Source organism: Rutilus rutilus (assembly GCF_951802725.1).
Source record: "Rutilus rutilus genome assembly, chromosome: 20".
Taxonomy (NCBI): domain Eukaryota; kingdom Metazoa; phylum Chordata; class Actinopteri; order Cypriniformes; family Leuciscidae; genus Rutilus; species Rutilus rutilus.
In genome coordinates this window covers 2,052,319-2,072,105 of record NC_140225.1, presented here as the reverse complement: position 1 = coordinate 2,072,105, position 19,787 = coordinate 2,052,319, and the positions used below count along the sequence as shown (strand labels likewise).

At 37.6% G+C, this 19,787-nt stretch overlaps 1 protein-coding gene across 6 annotated transcripts in view; it reads right to left on the bottom strand.

Annotated features, from left to right (window-relative positions):
• Nucleotides 1-19,787, bottom strand: part of lyst (lysosomal trafficking regulator) — a 120,383-nt gene that overhangs the window by 18,504 nt on the left and 82,092 nt on the right. For 5 of the 6 annotated variants that reach the window (XM_084391829.1, XM_084391830.1, XM_084391834.1 and 2 more), the window contains 14 exons: nt 17,573-17,734; nt 16,077-16,268; nt 14,842-15,035; nt 12,938-13,147; nt 11,366-11,542; nt 7,868-7,944; nt 7,305-7,493; nt 6,594-6,739; nt 5,517-5,610; nt 5,362-5,423; nt 5,227-5,282; nt 4,443-4,595; nt 1,566-1,810; nt 185-251 (listed from right to left, as the gene is read on the bottom strand). In XM_084391829.1, the coding sequence (XP_084247955.1) occupies nt 185-251; nt 1,566-1,810; nt 4,443-4,595; nt 5,227-5,282; nt 5,362-5,423; nt 5,517-5,610; nt 6,594-6,739; nt 7,305-7,493; nt 7,868-7,944; nt 11,366-11,542; nt 12,938-13,147; nt 14,842-15,035; nt 16,077-16,268; nt 17,573-17,734 (2,024 nt within the window). The remainder of the gene's footprint in view (nt 1-184; nt 252-1,565; nt 1,811-4,442; nt 4,596-5,226; nt 5,283-5,361; nt 5,424-5,516; nt 5,611-6,593; nt 6,740-7,304; nt 7,494-7,867; nt 7,945-11,365; nt 11,543-12,937; nt 13,148-14,841; nt 15,036-16,076; nt 16,269-17,572; nt 17,735-19,787) is intronic. The other variant, XM_084391831.1, reaches the window with a different exon arrangement.

The following is a 19,787-nucleotide window of genomic DNA, read 5'->3' as shown; positions in this document are numbered from 1 at the left end:
ATTTTAGCCAGATGAAAATGTCTCAGAAGGCAACATAATGTGCTGCTGGGAAAGCCCTTCGTGCCGGGCCTGCGCCTGTGATGCCTATGTAGACAGCTCACCAGATTTTGGAACAGAGCCACAGTGTGATTGGTTAACAGACGCTGGTGTAAACAGGAATTAAAGCCCTGCAGTGCTGCCGTACCCTGTAATTGTCCACATAACGGTCTTCCTTCTCTTTAGACTGCACTGCGATGGGTTTGCTGAGGCTCCTGTTACATCAAAAAGACAAACAGAAAGGAAAAATCGTCATTTGCATACATGTCTATAATATATATATATATATATGGTCAACGGTTTAGAATAATTGAGATTTTTTTATTTATTTTTTTAAAGTATCTTAAGTCCACCAAGGCTGGATTTAACGGTTTTCTATGTGAATATATAGTAAAGTGTATCATTACTCCAGTCTTCAGTGTCACATGATCCTTCAGAAATCATTCTAATATGATGATTTGATGCTCAAGAAACATTTATGATTATTATCAATGTTGAAAACAGTCATGTTGCATCATATTTTAGTGGAGACCGTGATACACTACAGTTTACTTTTTTTTTCATTCAGCAAGGATGCATTAAATTGATCAAACGTTACAGTAAAGACATTTATAATGTTACAACAGATTTATATGTCAAATAAATGCTGTTCTTTTAAACTTTCTATTCATCAAAGAATCCTGAAAAATAAAATGCATCACAGTTTCAACAAAAATATGAAGCAGCACAACTGTATATGAGAATTTATAATTATATGTGTTAAAAAAAATCTGATGGCGATACTGAAAATTAGAACATACTTCCATTTGTACCATTTCATAGTTTTGATGACTAGCGAGAGCTAACACTATTATTAATTGGCGAAATGGGCACAGAAATCAGTTGATGCCGATGATCTTAAAACGATCAGCTAATTCAATCCGATTCGATTTCGATTCCCGATTCGACTCAATGATTATAGATTTGATACAAATCCTATATTTATAAAAAAGAACGGTGAACATACGTTTTTTAATTAATAAGTGGTTAATTAATAAAAAAGAAATTAAGAGCCACAAACCTGTATATTAAACTCTTTTTACTTTAGGTACACTTGGGTATATTAAAACCCAACTTCAAATGCATACAATGAATAGACAGGATTTTGATGCAAGATGAAAAATTTATGCTGAAAATTGACAAGTCAGAACAGTCGCATGCCTTGATCAATCAGGATCAGGTTATTTTATGTTTAAGATAAAACACACATAAAATCTCACAGCATTAGCTGTAACATGGAGACTGCAAGGCTATAAACAGTGTAGGAAAACTAATACTGGCTTTTGGGTGATGGATAAAACAATATGGAAAAAATCGATTTGTGGCCTTTAAGAACCGATTTTGAATCGACTATATATAATAAAAAAAAAAAAAAAATAAAAAAAAGATTAATCGAAACTTTTTTTTTTTTGGCCCAGCCCTATTTATCAGGCTATCACTAATGAAAAACGGCATTCAAATACAGTAATAATGCTGACGCAGGGACTGACCTGTAAATGGAGGCCTCCTGCAGGTCCAGAGTCTCACTGATGTAGTCTCTCAGGATGAATGGGAAGACGGGATACTGCATGAGGTCGTTGAAGGAGCGGCCCGCGTGCTTGTTGAGATGAGTGAGGTACTCAAAGTTGGTGATCTGTCCTGAGCTCCACAGGTGCGTGAGGGCCGTGATGTTGCCGTACTCCAGCAGGTTGGGCAGGTCTGAGGTCAGGATGTTGTGGTAGACGTCATCACGAAACTGAGACGGAATAAACAGGAAGCTACGGTTGGGCAAAATTCTGAATTATGGACCTGGGTCTCTTTCAATTCATGAGTGGGAATTTATTATTAATTAAATAAATTAAATAATTAATCATTATTAATTAAATAAATAATTCTGTTTGTTTATTTGTACAAAATATAATATATGCACAATAAAAGGCAAGAAAATACAATTTATATACACTGCAGGTTATAAATAAATAAATAAATAAATAAAGTAAATAAGTAAGTAAGTAAGTAAGTAAGTAAGTAAGTAAGTAAGTATGTATGTATGTATGTATGTACATATACTGTATATTAGGGTTGGGAGAATCACGCTTCTTTTGTTTACGATAAAAACATTTATTCCAGAATCAATATTAATACAAATTAAATTGCTTTATTTTTATCCCTGCTAATAGACGAGGTTGACAGAAGTTAGCCACTTTCGGTCCAACAGAGGATGAAATGTGTCGTTATCTACGAGTGTTGAGTGACGTATATCCCGAGTGGACGTGTGGAAGACACGTGAGACTGAACGCACTGAAAGCCCTCGCACTACTGAGAGAGAGAGAAGACAGTAGAGCTGCACGATTCATCTTTAAAAGATGATCTCGATTCAAACACACAAGCGTTCATTCTTTCAATTCGTCTGTATATTAAACCTTTGACAAAATCATATCGCAACATTCAGATCTGTGTTGCCGCTGACCCGGAGAGAGTCGTCATGAAACAGCTTCACAAACCGTCTTTTCAGCCTCATAGTATTATTATTTCTGTGATACAATAGTTCAAACGATCAAAGAAGTACTGGGATAAAAGTTTAAAGTTCAAATATACACACTGATCTCTACAGTAGAGATCAAAATAGAGTAAATAAAGCACATACTCTCTCTCTCTCTCTCTCTCTCTCTCTCCCACTCCAGCACACACAGGAGTACGGACACACACTCTCACAGAAATGACATTTCTCACTAGCAAGGTAATAACGGCGCTGTTCTTGAAGCAGATAAACTTACAGTTTCACTATTAGTAGAGACGCTGCTGCCAAACACAGACTCGGGTAATTCACACACACTTAATCTCTCTCTCTCTCTCTCTAATAACTGCATTAGTCTGCTATCAGTGGCTCAAGTCTTCGTTTCTAGCTCTAAAATGACGTTTTGGAATCAGCAACATGGGATGAGATGTGCAATAAATTAGTCCTGCACACCAGAGCGTTTTAAGGTTTGACCGTTTAAAGGGGTCATATAATGGTACATGCACTTTTACAAGTTGATTGTACTGAAATGTGTGTTGGCAGTGCCTGTACACAACCATCATAAAATGATAAAAATCCATCCAGTGGTTTTTTAAAATCTTCTTATATGTTTTCCCCTCTCTCAAATCAAGCCGTTCGTTTTTGTGACGTCACACGGTCGGACGCCCCTCCCACGATTGTTGATTGACAGCAGCGTTTCAACACAGACCCGGCCCTTGCTCGTGAGCGAGCTGTCAATCATAGTCCGCCGTTGTTGATACGCTGGAGCACTGTCTATGAGCAGAATGCCATCTAAGCGATTGTGGTGTTCTGTTCTTGGGTGTAATAACGAACACAGCATCATTTTGATGTTCATAAATCCGAACCGCTGAAGACGCAGTGGCTGAGTGTGTTTTCGAAGGGAATATTCCCCACGATCAACGTCAATGCTTTCATGTTTGCGCGATTCATTTCACACACCAGACTGCTTTACAAACGAGGGTCAGTATAAAGCTGGTTTTGCTCAGAAGCTGCTCCTGAAAAAAGGATCGGTACCAACTATTCGTGTTCCTGCTGCACCTCCAGAAGAAGTGAGTGTAACGTTTTATTAACCTTTATATTAATCTTTATATTAATCTTTGCAAATCGCTAGCTGCACGCTTCACGATGAATGCGGCTGTTTACACTCAGGGTACATTACGGCATGTTTTCTATGTACGACGTTCTCAATATAATTCATAATCCCACGTTTATAATGAACAACGCGTTATGGTAATTGTGTTATTGTGTTATGATGTACGCACAGAACAGAGGGGCGGGGTGAGCAAAGCTCATTATCATTTAAAGACACATGCACTTAAACGGCGTGCTGAAAACAGAGCTGTTTTTGACCAGGTAAAATGAGTGTTTTCTTACAATACTAATGAGAATTTTTAATTAAAGTATATTACAAACTTCAAATTTAGACCCTAAAGACTCATATTAGCTTGTACAAAAATGGCATTATATGACCCCTTTAATATATATATATATATATATATATATACACACACACATATATAATTTGTATGTATGAGCAGAATAAATGACTTCGGGCTGATAAATTCAATTATTCCTTCCCTTCATATATATATATAAAATCAGTAATCATTAATACTAATGTCAATGTTTCTAAATATAGCCCATATGTTGTGTGGAGTATATGCATGATTATGGGTAATTTACTCTGAAAAATAAAAACATATTATTTAAAACACTACACTTACGGCAGTTACATAGCTATGCTTTCTTGTATTGAGGAACCATTGCGACACTTGAACGTCATTAAACTCTCACAAGCCCTGTGTAGATTAGCAGCTAATGCTTGTGTGTTTGACAATGGCATTGTTACCTTGGCGGTATCAAACGCGAGCAGTAGCGTCCTGCCGTTAGTGAGGAAGATCTCCATCGCATTATCTCTGAGCTGCCACCAGCGCTTGTGGACCTCCTTTATCTCCTCGTACGTCCAGGAGAAGGAGGCCGGCTCTGTCTCTCCATGAGGACTCTGGGGGAAGGACACATTGTGAATCTCTAAAACACACGTACGCCTCATAACATCTATTAGCAGTGGGTGGCGTGACCAAAATCTAGTATCATGGTATGAGTAACTTTATATATCACCGTAAAAGTAATATTATTTTGTTATTTAGTTGCTGGAAAAATTATGATTTTTTTTAGATCAGGGTTATTTATATATAACTAATACTTATACTATATTTATTCTACAAAACATCAAAGAATAGTGCATAAGTAAGTGAATTGGGACACACCTATAAACTTATATATATATATTTTGTTTTTATAAAAAAAAAACGAATAAAAATAACAAAAAATATAAAACAAGACGACTAAAACTTTAACTAAAATTAATTAGAAAATATAAAAATAAAATTAATTCAAAATAATCAGCTATAATAGTATATCAGTAATACTAAAATAACACTGGTTTAGATATTATATAATATAATATTATATAATAGACTAGTTTAAATAATAAGGTAAAGCCTATTTTTGATCAATTTAACAAATTAAATACTTTACAATTATTTTCATTTGGAACTTGATGGACAAAAACCAAAAGATCAGATTGTTCATGATGAACATACTTCCAAACGTTTAGGAAACAAAAAACATACTTGGTTATCATGTGTCTCAGCAACATTATCCTCCACAAAGTACATCCCAGATTTTCCTGCAGACCCGTAAAACACAACAGATGATTTTAGCGGCAACACAAGGATCATGTGATGGAGGTTTGGAACGAGTCTTACCCAGCAACAGCTCTCCTGCCATCTCTCTAGAGGGCGCCACACTGATGCACCTTCTCGTGAACCTAAAACAGAAGAGCAGATGTTTTGTGTTTTGAGATTCTGCACTGTGGCTCTGGCGATGAAACCTCAGTGTGCTTCTCGTGAGGTGAGAGTACCTGATGGGCTCACTGGTGGCTTTGTCCTTCACTATGGATGAAGAGGAGTAAGCCTTGTCCTCAAACAGGAATGCTAGAGGAGCCTTGACGGCATCTGTGATGGGCAAACCACACGCATGAGATCAATCCGTCAGCTGATCAATCTTATCACAGCTTTTGGTACATTTCTGTTAGTGTCATACTGATTTGTTCATCTAAAAAACATGCTGGGGTCACATTTCATCCCAAAGAAGTATTCATTAATTAATTTACTTATACTTACTTATTTATATGCTAATATTCTTATTTACTTATATTTGTTGGTTTACTTATTAAATTATTTACTTACTAATTTTACTGATATACTTATTTAAATATTTATTTATTATAATTTATTTATTTACTAACTTACTAATTTATACTTGTTTGTTTACTTATTCAATTTCTTATTTACTTACACTTTTTAATTTACTTATTTTACTGATATAATTATTTACTTATTGATTTACTTACTAATTTAATACCCAACTTTACTAATTTTCTTATTTATTTACTTACTAATTTAGTAAAAAGTGAATAAATACATAAGAAAATGAGTATATTTTCTTTATTTACTACCTTATTAAATTACTTATTTACATATTTATTATATTATCTTCTTATTAATTTACTTACTAATTTAGAACCAATTTTACTTATATGCAAATTTTCTTATTTACCAACTAATTTCACTGATACACTTATTTACATATTTATTGTTATTATTAACTTAATAATTAAGTAAATAGAATATATTTTTATTTACTTAAATTACTTATTTACATATTTTTTATTATTATTATTTACTTATTAATTTACTAACTAATTTAGTTCCCTATTTTACTAATATAGTCATTTTCTTATTTATTTATTTACTTATTACATTTATTAACTTGGGTAAATCTTTCAAGAACATGTCTAGGTCATTTTTCACCCCATTTGTTTATGCTATGAGTAAATAAACTGCATCATGAAAATACATTAAAAAAACTTTCTAGAATCTAGACAATAGTATATCACGAGCTGATGTTGTAAAGTGCTTTCTCCAGCTCCAGTCACCGTCTAGTTTGCGGCGGTCTTTGAGCAGATATTTGTTGGGGATGGTCAGGTAGCAGCGCTGGAGGCGTCTCCGCTCTCGGTTGGGTCCCTCGGTGGGATCCAGTTGCCAGGACGTGGGGTAAGAAGACTGATCGTACCACACCGCCCTGTTCCACGGGGATAGAAGAACATCAGACGTGTTTGGAACAACATGAGGATGAGTAAATGTAGGGGTGTAACGATGCCCTCATGTCACGATTCGATACATATCACGATACTGAACTCACGATACTCCAAGACATATGATAAAAGGTTAACAAAAAATGTACTATTGATTAAAATGCTACATTTGGTGGTTTTACATTGTGTGTGTAAATGAATAGACTTGGACTTGGTGCTGGAAACCCAAAGCACAGGACAATAGAGACACCAGAATAACAATGTTCATGATTCTGAAGCTGAAAATACAGTATTATTTTAGATGAATATGCTTCTATTCTGTCACTGACTAGATATATTTAAAATAATGTAGGCCAATTTTTACTGGTAACATCAGACATTTGGCAAATATTCCCCCATTGCAGTATTATACATTATATTCAACATTATATATATAATAGTTTAATTTAGTACTGACACTAAAACTTGAATTTCTTCTCACGACAAAACTATCGTGATATATTGTTACACCCCTAGTAAATGATGTCTAGCGCTGTAGTGAGCGATGCTGACCGGTCGTGCGTGAGCTGATGCACGAGCTCCTGCCAGTGCCGGCTGGCGCTCAGGTCGGTCTTGTAAAGGCCTCTGATGTGTTGCATGACCTTCTTCCGCTCCATTCCCTGCCTGAGAGACACGTTCTGAGTGATGTCAGCGGCGATCTTCGAGATGTCCTTCGACTTCCCATCCAGCCTCTGCAACAAGCTGAAACCGAGACCAGAACAGCTCAGAAAAAAAAAGTCCACGCACATGTTTGTGTATTATTTAGAGATGTTGGTGACACTTTACAATAAGGTTCATTAGTTAACATTAGTAAACTACCTTAGTTAGCATGAACTAAGAATGAACAACACTTCCACAGCATTTATTAATCGTAGTTAATATTAATTTCAACATTTGTATTTGTTAACATTAGGTAATGCACTGTGAACTAACATTAACAATCAATGAACAGCTGTATTATTATTAGCTAACATTAACAAATATTAATAAATACTGTAACAAATGTATTGCTCATTGTTAGTTCATGTTAGTAAATACATTAACCGAGATTTTTGTTTCTCTCTCAGAGCGCTCACCTCCTCTGCGTGTTGGCCAGCTTTTTTTCCCAGGCTCCTTTGCTGGTTCTCGCCTCTGACTCGTATTTCAGTTGCTCCTTGATAAGGAATAGTAGTGAAACAGCTTCAGTTGAAAATTAATAAATGCACACACTTCGGCTAAGCAATTCAGAACTAAATTCTATTTAAAAGTAGTCAAACTACTAGCATTCACAATTAGAGGATGGATACCCGACCAGAGCCCGACGGGACCTGCCGGGCCGGGTTCGGACAGATATTTAGAAATTATGTTCGGGTTCGTGTCGGGCTTGGTCACATCAGCGCGATAAGGCATTGAACATTTTAAATTTAAAACAGCTTATTATGTAGGTAGCCAATGTGCCTGATGCTTTCACTTGATGCAAACGTTCATTTTTGTGATTAAAATACATGTAAAATAGTACCATAACATCTGTCTTCCTGTGTGCGGAAATTTGTTTATGTAGCCGTGACAACGAAACAAGTGCATGCGCGCCTGTGTTAAGTGCGCTTGTTGCTCCGTGCGCGCTGATGCACTCATCCTGTTGACATTTCCGAATGACTTCCTACAGTTGCTTAATAAAAGCGGGCTTTCCACACAAACAAACGTACATCTGTCATTAGTATGAGAAAAAAATGGGATTTTAACTGTCGGTCTCGGGTCGGGCTCGGACATAAATATCTTTATGCCTGTCGGGCTCGGGTCGGGTTCGGTTACTGCTCTGTCGGTCTCGGACATAAATATCTTTATGCCTGTCGGGCTCGGGTCGGGTTCGGTTACTGCTCTGTCGGACGCGGGCCGGGCTCGGACAGAACAATTCGGCCCGATCCGCACTCTATTCACAATGCAACGCTGAGATGATTTAATGAAACTGCAAAAAAAGTAGGGCTGGGACAATATATCGATGCATCGTGAATCGACTAATGATTCTGGATCGATTAAAATTTTTCCGAATGCATCGTGATTCTCTCTCGAATCGATTCTGAGTTTAGTTTTTAACAGCGGATGAAGTGTGTGCTCTATAAACAGCCGTAATCTGCTGGCTTTCCAATGCCTTACACACACCACTTGAACCTTCTATCCACTTTATTTCTACGCCCCATGACGCTTTGCGCGAATTATGGGTGTAACTTCCGTTAAGCTGTAAACAATCAGTGAAAAGGCTCGCTCTATGAACGCAATATGTTAAAAAAGTGTCACAATGAGATGACATTAATCTACTCATCCTTCAACCATCGAACATTAAAAGGAAATTTAAAAGTGTAAAAGCATCAACAAGGTACTTTCAACAAACCAAACAACCCCAAAAGGGTTGTAGGCAGGGATGGAAATTAACTTTTTTGTCCACCGGCCACTGTGGCTGGTGGATTTCAAAATCTACCAGCCACTCAATGTTTTTACCAGCCACTTTCTTGTTTTTAACCGACAATGTGTAACTGCATGTGAAAATTAATACTACAAGATCTACAATACTTAAGCAGTTTATTTAATCTCAAGTCTCAATGAAATACTGACATTTTCTCTTTCTCTCTTATATATATTTCTCTTTTTTACCTGGATGTGGCATTTGAATGATTCGTGGTCTTTTATGGCTTCCAGTTTTAGGTTTTTAGTCCCAACAATGAAACTAGGGCTGGGCGATATGGACCAAAAGTCATATCCCGATTATTTAGGCTGAATATCGATATACGATATATATCACGATATTTTTTCCGCAAAGTGAGAGCAAATGTTCAGTCAAAGTCAAAGCCAAATATGACATGTCACAAGTAGTTTTATTGAAACCGGCTATTTCCACACACACAAGTACTGTCCCCCTTTACTTAACATAAATTGTACATTATTACTAATAAATAAACATTAGGCCTATGCTAAAGCTATTAAATAGCAGTCCCAAACTAGTTTTTGTTAATACAATGTTGGTATGAGCCACTAGAGTCATTTAAAAATATAAAAAAATAACACAAAGAAAAATAAAGTGGCATTTTGGGGTTAATATGGAAACGACAGTTGCCATGGTGAATACACAATATTAACAATAACTGTTAATGAACCATGGAAACTACTCCTGGTGAATAGTATGAAAATCATCCCTGCATTACTTTTATTTTGTGTAACTTACAACGTAACGGAGTTGCATGCTCGTAGTTTCTTTTGCCCTTTATATACAGTGAGGCGATACACAGCGCGCGCCGCCGCATTTGCGCGTGCAATTGAAGAGTGTTCGCTACGAGAACAGGATAACGGCTGACGTGACAGGACAAGAAAGTACGTTTTTCTGAGGTGAAAGACTTTATTTCAGCGTACACTTATGTCCTCTAAAAGTGTCCGCCGTCTGTGTGAAACAGTTTTTATTTACCCGCCACGGTGGCCGGTAGGTGAAGCGAGTTTACCCGCCACAACACAAAATCACCCGCATTTGGCTGGGTGCTAATTTCCATCCCTGGTTGTAGGGCAACCTTATGATTTGAAATTATTCGTTTCAGCCTTTTTGAATGGAAGTTCCCCAAACCGGGAGTGCCTCCCATAATTCAACACGCAGTAAGATCGTCAGGAATAAGGTGGATCAAATAATCATTCATAAAGTTCGAAAAGGTTGAAGCGAATCACAAGGGTGTTTGCAGTGGGTTGTTTACATTAATCTCGCGTCATAAAAGCCTTCTGAGGTGCAGGTACATTCTCAGAATCACCCGAACGCATGAGCGCTCTTCTTCGTGAGCATTTGAGCATGCGGTTAAAAACTAGCCTAGAGCGCCATCTGCTGGTTAAAGCTAAGCTCAGAATCGATTCACGATGTATTCGGAAAAAATTGTAATCGATCCACGAATCGCGATACCCTGGTAATCCAGAGTTCTCGCGAGAGCACAAGTTGAATTTGCTCAGCGAGTTACTCTGGTGTCATGTAATGATACTCATTAAATATGCCCCTCGATCCGAGCTGCACCAATCACATCGGGTTATCTGATTTAGGCGGAGCTAAACAGATGACGACAGCGCTGCGACGTCGAAGTCATTAGTAAACATTGCAAGATGGCTATGGATGAACACCAGTTGTTTGAAACGGCTTTGGCCGCTACAATGATCGAGTCAGACTCGGCTTTTTATCTAAAAGAGGAACAGAAGACGCCGCTCGAATCCTTCCTTTGCAAGAAGGACGTTTTTGCTGTTTTGCCGACCGGATACGGCAAGAGTATAATCTACCAGTTAGCTCCGCTGGTAGCTAAGCGTATGGGGTTTATTGTTGTGATTGGTCGTAGTGTTATCCAGTTGCGTGCAGTGAGATTTTCAAATGCATGCTTGGTGCCGCCCCTCGAGCCGGCCGACGTTCATTATTCGACGCCAGACCATTAATCTTTCAGATTTAGGTCTGGATTTCCAGGCTAGAATCGTGATGCATCTATATAGTGTCCCAGCCCTAAAGAAAAAGGCTCATGCAACTGGTGCAATAAACCAGGACTAATCCTCTTATGTCCTGGTAGAGTGTGTTGGGTCATACACACCTCTTTGATGGCCTTCAGGAGGTCGGGTTTGGCCGGAGCGCTGGGTGGGATGCATCGGTGGCCGCAGAGTTTCAGCGCTGTCATGAAGGTGTTGGCAGCCGCCTGCTCTTCTTTGCTCAGGGCGTCTTTATGATCGTGTAACAGCTCGTACAGATACAGAGCCAACTTGGGCCCGTGCTAATAACACACACAAGCACAAGCACAACACAATCAGGTATGATTAGAGGAAGCTGGCTTTTACGGGTCACCCTCCATTGTAGATAACAGAATCGGCTATTAAAAACCCATACTGATCAACCACATACACATTTCAGAGCATTTAAAAAACATATTTTTCCATATTCATGATTTTTTTTCAGCCTTAACAGCCATTAGTGATGAAATCCAAGGTGGAATTTAGAAAAACGTTGCAAAATATATATATATATATATATTTTCTTTTTTTTAATAAAGGTCACACTTTAGACTAGAGTCGAATTATCACTATTAACTAGCTATTAACTATGACTTTTGCCATAGAAAACTCCTAATTACTTCTTATTAATAGTTAGTCCGGTAGTTAAGTTGTAGAATATTGTCATGCAGAATAAGGCATTAATATGTGCTTTATAAGTACTTATAAACAGCCAATATCGTAGTAATATGCATGCTAATAAGCAACTAGTTCATAATGAGAATTGGACCCTAAAACTAAAGTGTTACCATAATATATTTCAACAAGGATAAAGTAATTAAAAGTTAAAATAACTATTTGGCCATTTAAATACTACAATGCGCATTCAAATCAAAGCATATTTTAAATATAATGTAGTAATTTTAATACCAAAAAATCAAAGAGACAATAATGATGAAATAACTCAGAAAACAGCTTAAAAATGAAACCATGCATTAAATCGGCTTTATGGTTTGAGAACAATGGACAAAAGTTTGACCTCTAATGCCCAGCGCTGCATTTCTGCTACACTCAGGAAAAAATGGTCTTAAATGTATGTGCGTTCAAAATTTAAGGGCATGTAGAAATAAAAAAACACACAAAATAAATAAAAAAAGACATTTGTTCCAACTTGACTGGAATTTTTGTAAGCTGTGCCAGTTAATATATTAAAAAAAATATTCCACACCAAACCGGTTGTTGTGATGCATTTCTGTTATGTGTAGTTTCTATCCACAGTTGGACAAAATTAGCTGTTTTTTAATCGCTTTACGCAAGAGTTGCAATTCAGATGAGTCTCAGGGTTAATGATCTTTCTCTCTCTTTTTTGCCAGTCTACAGTATAATGGAGACACGAATACAGCACTAGCGAGAGGACGGCACTGCTGCTATGGAAACAGTCTCATGAAGATGTTTCTGTGGGTTATTTACTGCATGTCAGAGGAGAGCTGTGGCAAAACCAGCCCAGTGAAATGTCATTGTCTTCCTCCCAATAGAGGAAGTGTGCATGCGTGTTGTCACACTAATCTGAAAACTGTCAGCAAATAACCAAAGCAAAATGTCACACAGTCTCTGGTCGGCATGTAAAAACAAAAAGCCATTTTTGTCAACATATCTGGTGATGTGTTTATTGGCCTCACCTCGAGGCCGGGACTGAGGCTTTCTCTGAGGATCTCAGAGTAGCTGTGCTCGTGGACGAACTCTAGCGCCTCCCTCCTGTCCTCCAGAGGTACTGCAGGGCTGAGCGTGTGCACCAGCATTCGGCCGATCTGGACCCTGAACGTGTCACGACAGGACCAGAGGATTCGCCTCCACTGCTGGCGAGGGGCGCCGCCACGACCGGTGCTGCCCTGAGGAAGCAAACATCACACAAACACACTGAGTTAGTCAACACCGGGCCAGTGAGACACAATAGAGAGATATGCATTTATCACATGCACACATGGGCATTAGGTATCAGAAAGACCGTGTCAATAGATCAGGATTATTTTATTAATTAAAACATTGGTGACACTTTAGTTTAGGGTCCAGTTCTCACTATTAACTAGTTGCTTATTATCATGCATATTACTAGGATATTGGCCGTTTATTAGTACTTATAAAGCACATATTAATGCCTTATTCTGCATGATCATATTCTACATCCCTTAATCCACCCTAATACCTAAACTTAACAACTACCTTACTAACTATTAATAAGCAATAATAAGAAGTTTATTAAGGCAAAAATAGTTCATAGTGAGAATTGGACTCTAATCTAAAGTGTGACCAAAATTTTATTCAAACATTTTGAAGTACTAAAATAACTAAACCTGAAAAAAATTATATTTAAAAAAGACAAAAAAAAAAAAAACTAAATAAAAATGACCAAAAAACAACAACAAAGTTGCTAAAACTTTCAAATAAAAATATAATCTAATCAACATATTAGCAAAAACTATATATATATGTTTCTGTTCTGCTTAAAGATTTTCATATTTTCATATATAACTATACATACATAAACATTTATATTTATATATACATTGTTTATTAAGATAAGTGCTGTCAATTTTTTAAAAATAAATAAATTTAACAAGTTACACTATACACTGATTAATCACATTAATCATAAATAATGAATTAACCAATATCGCTGAGAAAGGCCCCCAAATGAAGATAATTCAAAGATAATGGTGGTGACATCAGTGATAAAGTTGTTTCAAAGGCCAATCTAAAATTTCTTTGGAACAATGTGCACTGAATACCACAGATATAACCAGTAACAAACAAAATAGGGTTATTTGATTTCATGTTGACTTTAAAGCTAGGTTTATACTCGACGCGTCCGCACGAGCGCGAAGGTGCGCGCGGCAAAAATGATGTCATTGCGGAGTGGGTGGTCGTGCGCGTTGGGTGCGCAAGACCCCATTTCGCTTGGCGGTGTGCGCGGCTTTTTTTTGTAACAGCGCGCGCGGCTCCGCATCCGAAGATGAACGACTTCGAGCCGAATCTGGCCGAGATCGAACTTCTCACCACACCGGCACCCAGTTTGCACGTCTAAATTAGTTGCTTACATTTAAAAAATGAGCATACAATAGCATAAAAAGTATTTTTAATGAACATAAAGGTCCATGTTTAATAAAAATGTTCACGAAACTTAATGAAATGTTTAGTGAAATTAGAAAATATGTAAGTGATCGTTAATTTAGTTATGTTGTATACACATTCTCATATCCATATATTTAGTTTTATTGTCACGAGTAATAATCTCAGGGTTTACTGGGTTTTACACGATTCTTTTTGTAGTGTGGTATTGGTGGTGGTGTACTAAAATAAACATTGTCACGTGTGTATAGCTTTCTTCTTCTCACCGCTGATTCCTGATGGTTAGAGGACAATTACTCGAGTCGTTTCAAAGAATAGTACAACGGCGAGCGCGTCAAGTATAAATGCCTCGTCCGTTTGGGGAGGTGCGCGCGCGGTGTGCGGAGACTCGCGCTGCGGAGCCAGACGAAAGTATAAACAAGGCTTAAGACACTGACATCTGCTGTAAGTGACTCACCAAGCTGATCTTTATGCCCTCCATCATTAGTTTGAGAATGTCTTTGCTGAAGCTCTTGGTGTTGCCCGGCGGGAGCGGGGTGGAGGGCGTCGAGCCGTTCTCCTCAGACGTCTGTTCGCCAGATAACGGCATGGACATCGAGTGATCAGGAGACTCAGGAAAGTTCAGGAGGTCGAAGAAATCGTGGTTGACGTCTGGAAAATAATGACAAACTTATTAAAGCCTACATGGATTGTTTCTTGTTGTCACTAACAAAAAAGTACCATGGTAATACCGTATTCTTTGAAGGGACCATGTGAAATGCATTAAAGTGTTTTTCAAGTCAAGTCACCTTTATTTATATAGTGCTTTTTACAATACAGACTGTTTCAAAGCAGCTTTACAGAGATAACAGGAAAATAATGCAATAAAGTTTGTTTCTAGAAGAAAATAGCATCACAGTCCAGCTTAAGTGAGTTCAGTGATGGTTCATTTTTGTTGTAAAAAAAGTTTCCGCTCTGGAGAAACCCGTGATGTCATCGTCCAGCTCAGCTTTGTTCTCATATAATGGTGTGAATGCAGGCAGATCAATAATATTGTTGAATATTAAAGGTGCTCTAAGCGATGTTGGGTGACGTCACTTCTTGTTGACAAAGTATTGTCAAACAAAACGGAGGCTAGCTCGACCATCCCTCCTCCTCATCCCGTCCCCTCCCCCTCCCTTCTGTGCTTCCTGAAACAGGCTTTTCCGATGTGAATTCTGGACTTTGCGCGTTCCTTCTCCTTTTCCCTCTTCTTTGCTATTTGTTCATCGGAACGTCGTCTCTTTGGTCGTGTGTCGGCCATATCAAAATTCAAGAGAATATAATTGTAACATTAGTCGTTGTCGTTGTCTAGGACATCTCTCCTCTAGCTAACTTCCCTCTTCATGCTTCTCTCTCCTCCACACCCCCCTTCATGTGCACGCGCACTAACCCCACCCCCAAATCATTCTTGTCAGTTATTGGCTGGAACACTGTTTGTTATGTTTCATGGTCCAGGCTGGGCCAGTTTGTTTTTGTTGCTGTTTGTGGAGCCTGGGCTGTCTACCGTGACACGTGTCTTTACAGTGTGTTCAGGGGACAGGCAGCTAGTGGATAGTGAGGAGATGTTTGCTGTATGTGACAAAAAATGTTTCAGCCTAAAAAATGCGTGACATCGCTTAGAGCACCTTTAAATGTTCAATGGTTGCGTGAGCTGATGTTTATCGTATGTACCTTGATAGATGAGTCTGTTAACGGCCAGAACCACGAGTCTCTGCAGTCGCTGGACCAGCTCCGTCTCGCTGGCTCTGATGGGGTTTTCTTGACTCATTCTGCGCTGCATCATCTCAGTGAGTTCATCACTGGCCACGGAGCGCATCCGCGTCAGCAACGAGTCCGACTGGGCCAGCGTGAACCGCCTCCGACCTGATCAACACATGCATGTAGTGAACACAACAACAAACTGTGTGTGAAGAGCAGAGGATATTAATATCAATATCTCATCACCTCATGAATGCATAGACAGACAGATAGACAGATGCAGGTATTAAAAACAACCTTGATTGATGCTAAGTGGTTAGACAAGGCAGGTTGTCATTTACACCCGACAGGTAACATGCATCCTAGCTAGCAAAGTTTAAAACTTGTCTCAATGGCTATATATTGTATGAGTAGGTGAACCTTAAATGTTTTTCATCAGGGTGCATTAGTTTAGATAGTCCAGTTTAAATTGCAAAACAAAAAGTTAAATATTATTACAATTTAAAATAACTGATCTATATGAATATTCTATGTGAATATATTATATAATGTCATTTATTCCTGTGATCAAAGCTGAATTTTCAGCATCATTAATCCAGTCTTTAGTCACATGATCCTTCAGAAATCATTCGGGAACACTTTACAATAAGGTTCATTAGTTAACTTTAGTTAACTACATTAGTTAGCATGAACTAATAATGAACTGCACTTATACAACATTTATTAATCTTTGTTAACGTTAATTTCAACATTTACTAATACTTTATTAAAATCTTGTAAACATTAATGCACTATGAACTAACATGAACAAACAATGAACAGCTGTATTTTTATTAACTAACATTAACAAAGATGAACAAATACAGTAAGAAATGTATCATTAATGGTTAGTTCATGTCAGTTAATATATTAACTAAAGTTAACTAATGAACCAATCTTTCTAATATTCTGATTTGATGCTCAAGAAACATTTCTGATTATTATCAATGTTGAAAACAGTTGTGCTGCTTATATTTTGGAAACTGATTTTTTTTTTTTTCAGGACTCTTTAATAATAAGAAAGTTTAAAAAAAAAAGCATTTATTTGAAATAGAATCTTTTGTAACATTATAATTATTGATCATGTCACTTTTGATCCATTAAACGCATCCTTGCTGAATAGAAGTATTGATTTCTTTAAAAAATCCTAGATGGATGTTAATGCCAGGTGTAAATGAGAGAGAATGAGAATGATAAACAGACACACAGAGTTGCAGAAACACTTTTAGAGGCCTGATGCAACTCTGACTCTAGACTGTGTGTATTTAGTCTTGGTTCATTCATGTTAAAGCACACACAGGCACCAGTAGCTCAGGACACTGGGCAGATGAGTGGCAGACAAGCTTTAATCAGTTCACTTTCACACGACCAACATCCCTGAGAGAGCCAGGGTGTTGCCACCCATCGGTGCGGATGGGGTCGAGGGCTACCTGCGTCTGAGGGGAACATGTAGGAGTTTGGTCCGGTTGGGGAAGGGAGGGGGGAATCCTGGGACAAGAAGCTGAACGGGGAGGGAACAGGGATCAGGCCGTACGAGCAGTAGTGCTGCCGGGGAATACGGGGAATTATGGCGTCTTTCAGCCCCATTGAACCTTGGGAGTGTGAGGGGAGGTGATAACACAACAAAAACACATGAGCAAACAAGCGTGACATCCGGGGCTGATGGTTAAGACAAGATGAATGGAGATGAAACACAAAGACACATGGATATTAAATGAACAGTTCACCTAAAAACAAAAAGAGCAACATGGATATTCGTCAAGATTAGGGATGCACCGATGTGAAAATTGTGGCCGATACCGATAACCGATATTAATATTGCTGTTATGGCCGATACCGATATTTACCGATGTCGATATCTCTGTATAGAAAACAAATTTTAATGATTATCAAATAAAGAGCTATTTTCCAAAACACATTTTTTTTACTTTAGAAATGACTGATATTGGGCACCTTTACCTGTGTGCAAAATATGTCACACATACACACATTGCATTGCATATAATGTGTGCTGGTCAACTTGTCTAAAATTAAGAAACCCTTAGAAAACAGTAAAAAAAAACAAAAAAAGGAACATGTGTACAATTAAGATAGGCTACTTCATTTATTATTCCAATATCCAAATATTATTCTAAAAAATACCACAGGGAAAAGGGCTTCTTGTGACTGTCTTTGCGTTTGAACATTGCACATTTTAAACAGGACACGCAGCTGAATAAATGTTAGCCAATACAAACATATTTATAGAAAACAGTTGACAATGAATAGACAGGAGTCCAATAATAGCATAACGAATCACTTATTCTAAAAATAATAACAAGTAGGCTATAAGACGAATCCGACATATGGGCTGTGTTAACAGTAAAACGTCCGTCATTTAACGAATTTTAAAAACACGGATGGATAATACAAAATGCTTTCTGACATTTTGACAGAAAAAAACAAACAAGCAAGAACAAAATTTAAACTTAGCCCGTTTTCATTTTACAATTATCTTCTCTCTCTATGCGCGTCCGTGTTTGTGAGAGAGAGCTCGCGCAGCACCGGTAGCCTACTTTTTTAATCCATAAGTAACGAACGCGATAGTTTTCATACAAACTAAATATGTAACATAATTAGGTAGGCTACTTTAGTTATTATTAACACAATAACACATGAAAAATAGTGCTTTCTGCTTAGCCCGTTTTCATTTTACAATTATCTTCTCTCTCTATGTGCGCGCGTCCGTGTTTGTGAGAGAGAGCTCGCGCAGCACCGGTAGCCTACTTTTTTAATCCATAAGTAACGAACGCGATAGTTTTCATACAAACTAAATATGTAACATAATTAGGTAGGCTACTTTAGTTATTATTAACACAATAACACATGAAGGCTACGTTTCTCAACACTGAGAATGAATAAATAAACGCCTGTTTCTCCACTCGCGCTTATCAGAATCCACAAATCACACGCGCTGTCACTTTTGAGAAAAATCAAATTCGAATGGGTATCATATATCAAGCAATATATTCAAATATCTACGAGTCAAAAAACGATCAGTCAAAAATGTGTCATGAGGAGGAAAAAAACATAAGTCGCACTGGACTGCATTAACAATGTTACGGACGTGAGCGCTCTCGGCACTTAAAAACTGCTTTAAAACTTTCACAGAGACCTCAAGCAGAAAGCACAAAGCCTGTCTTTAAATTTAATTTCGTTTTGTATTAATTGTATCTAAATTTTGATCAATGTTTCATCAACGAATTGCATTGGATTTAATAAATAAAAAGTATATATACTAGAAAATATTTAATCAGGACAGAGGCGACGGCGCGTGAACCTGGAGCGCGTCTCATAAATGAACCGAAACCTAATTGTATCTTAATTTTGATCAATGTTTCATCAACGAATTGAATTGGATTTAATAAATAAAAAGTAAATATACTAGAAAATATTTAATCAGGACAGAGGCGACGGCGCGTGAACCTGGAGCGCGTCTCATAAATGAACCGAAACCTACCTGCCTCACAGACCTGAGACATATATAGAAAGCTTGAAACTTCTATTTTTAAACAGAACAATTCAAAATGAAAGAAAACAGACTGTTCTCTGCTTATGTCATCTGTATGAAATGTGTATTTCTCTCACATCAACCTCTTCAGCTTC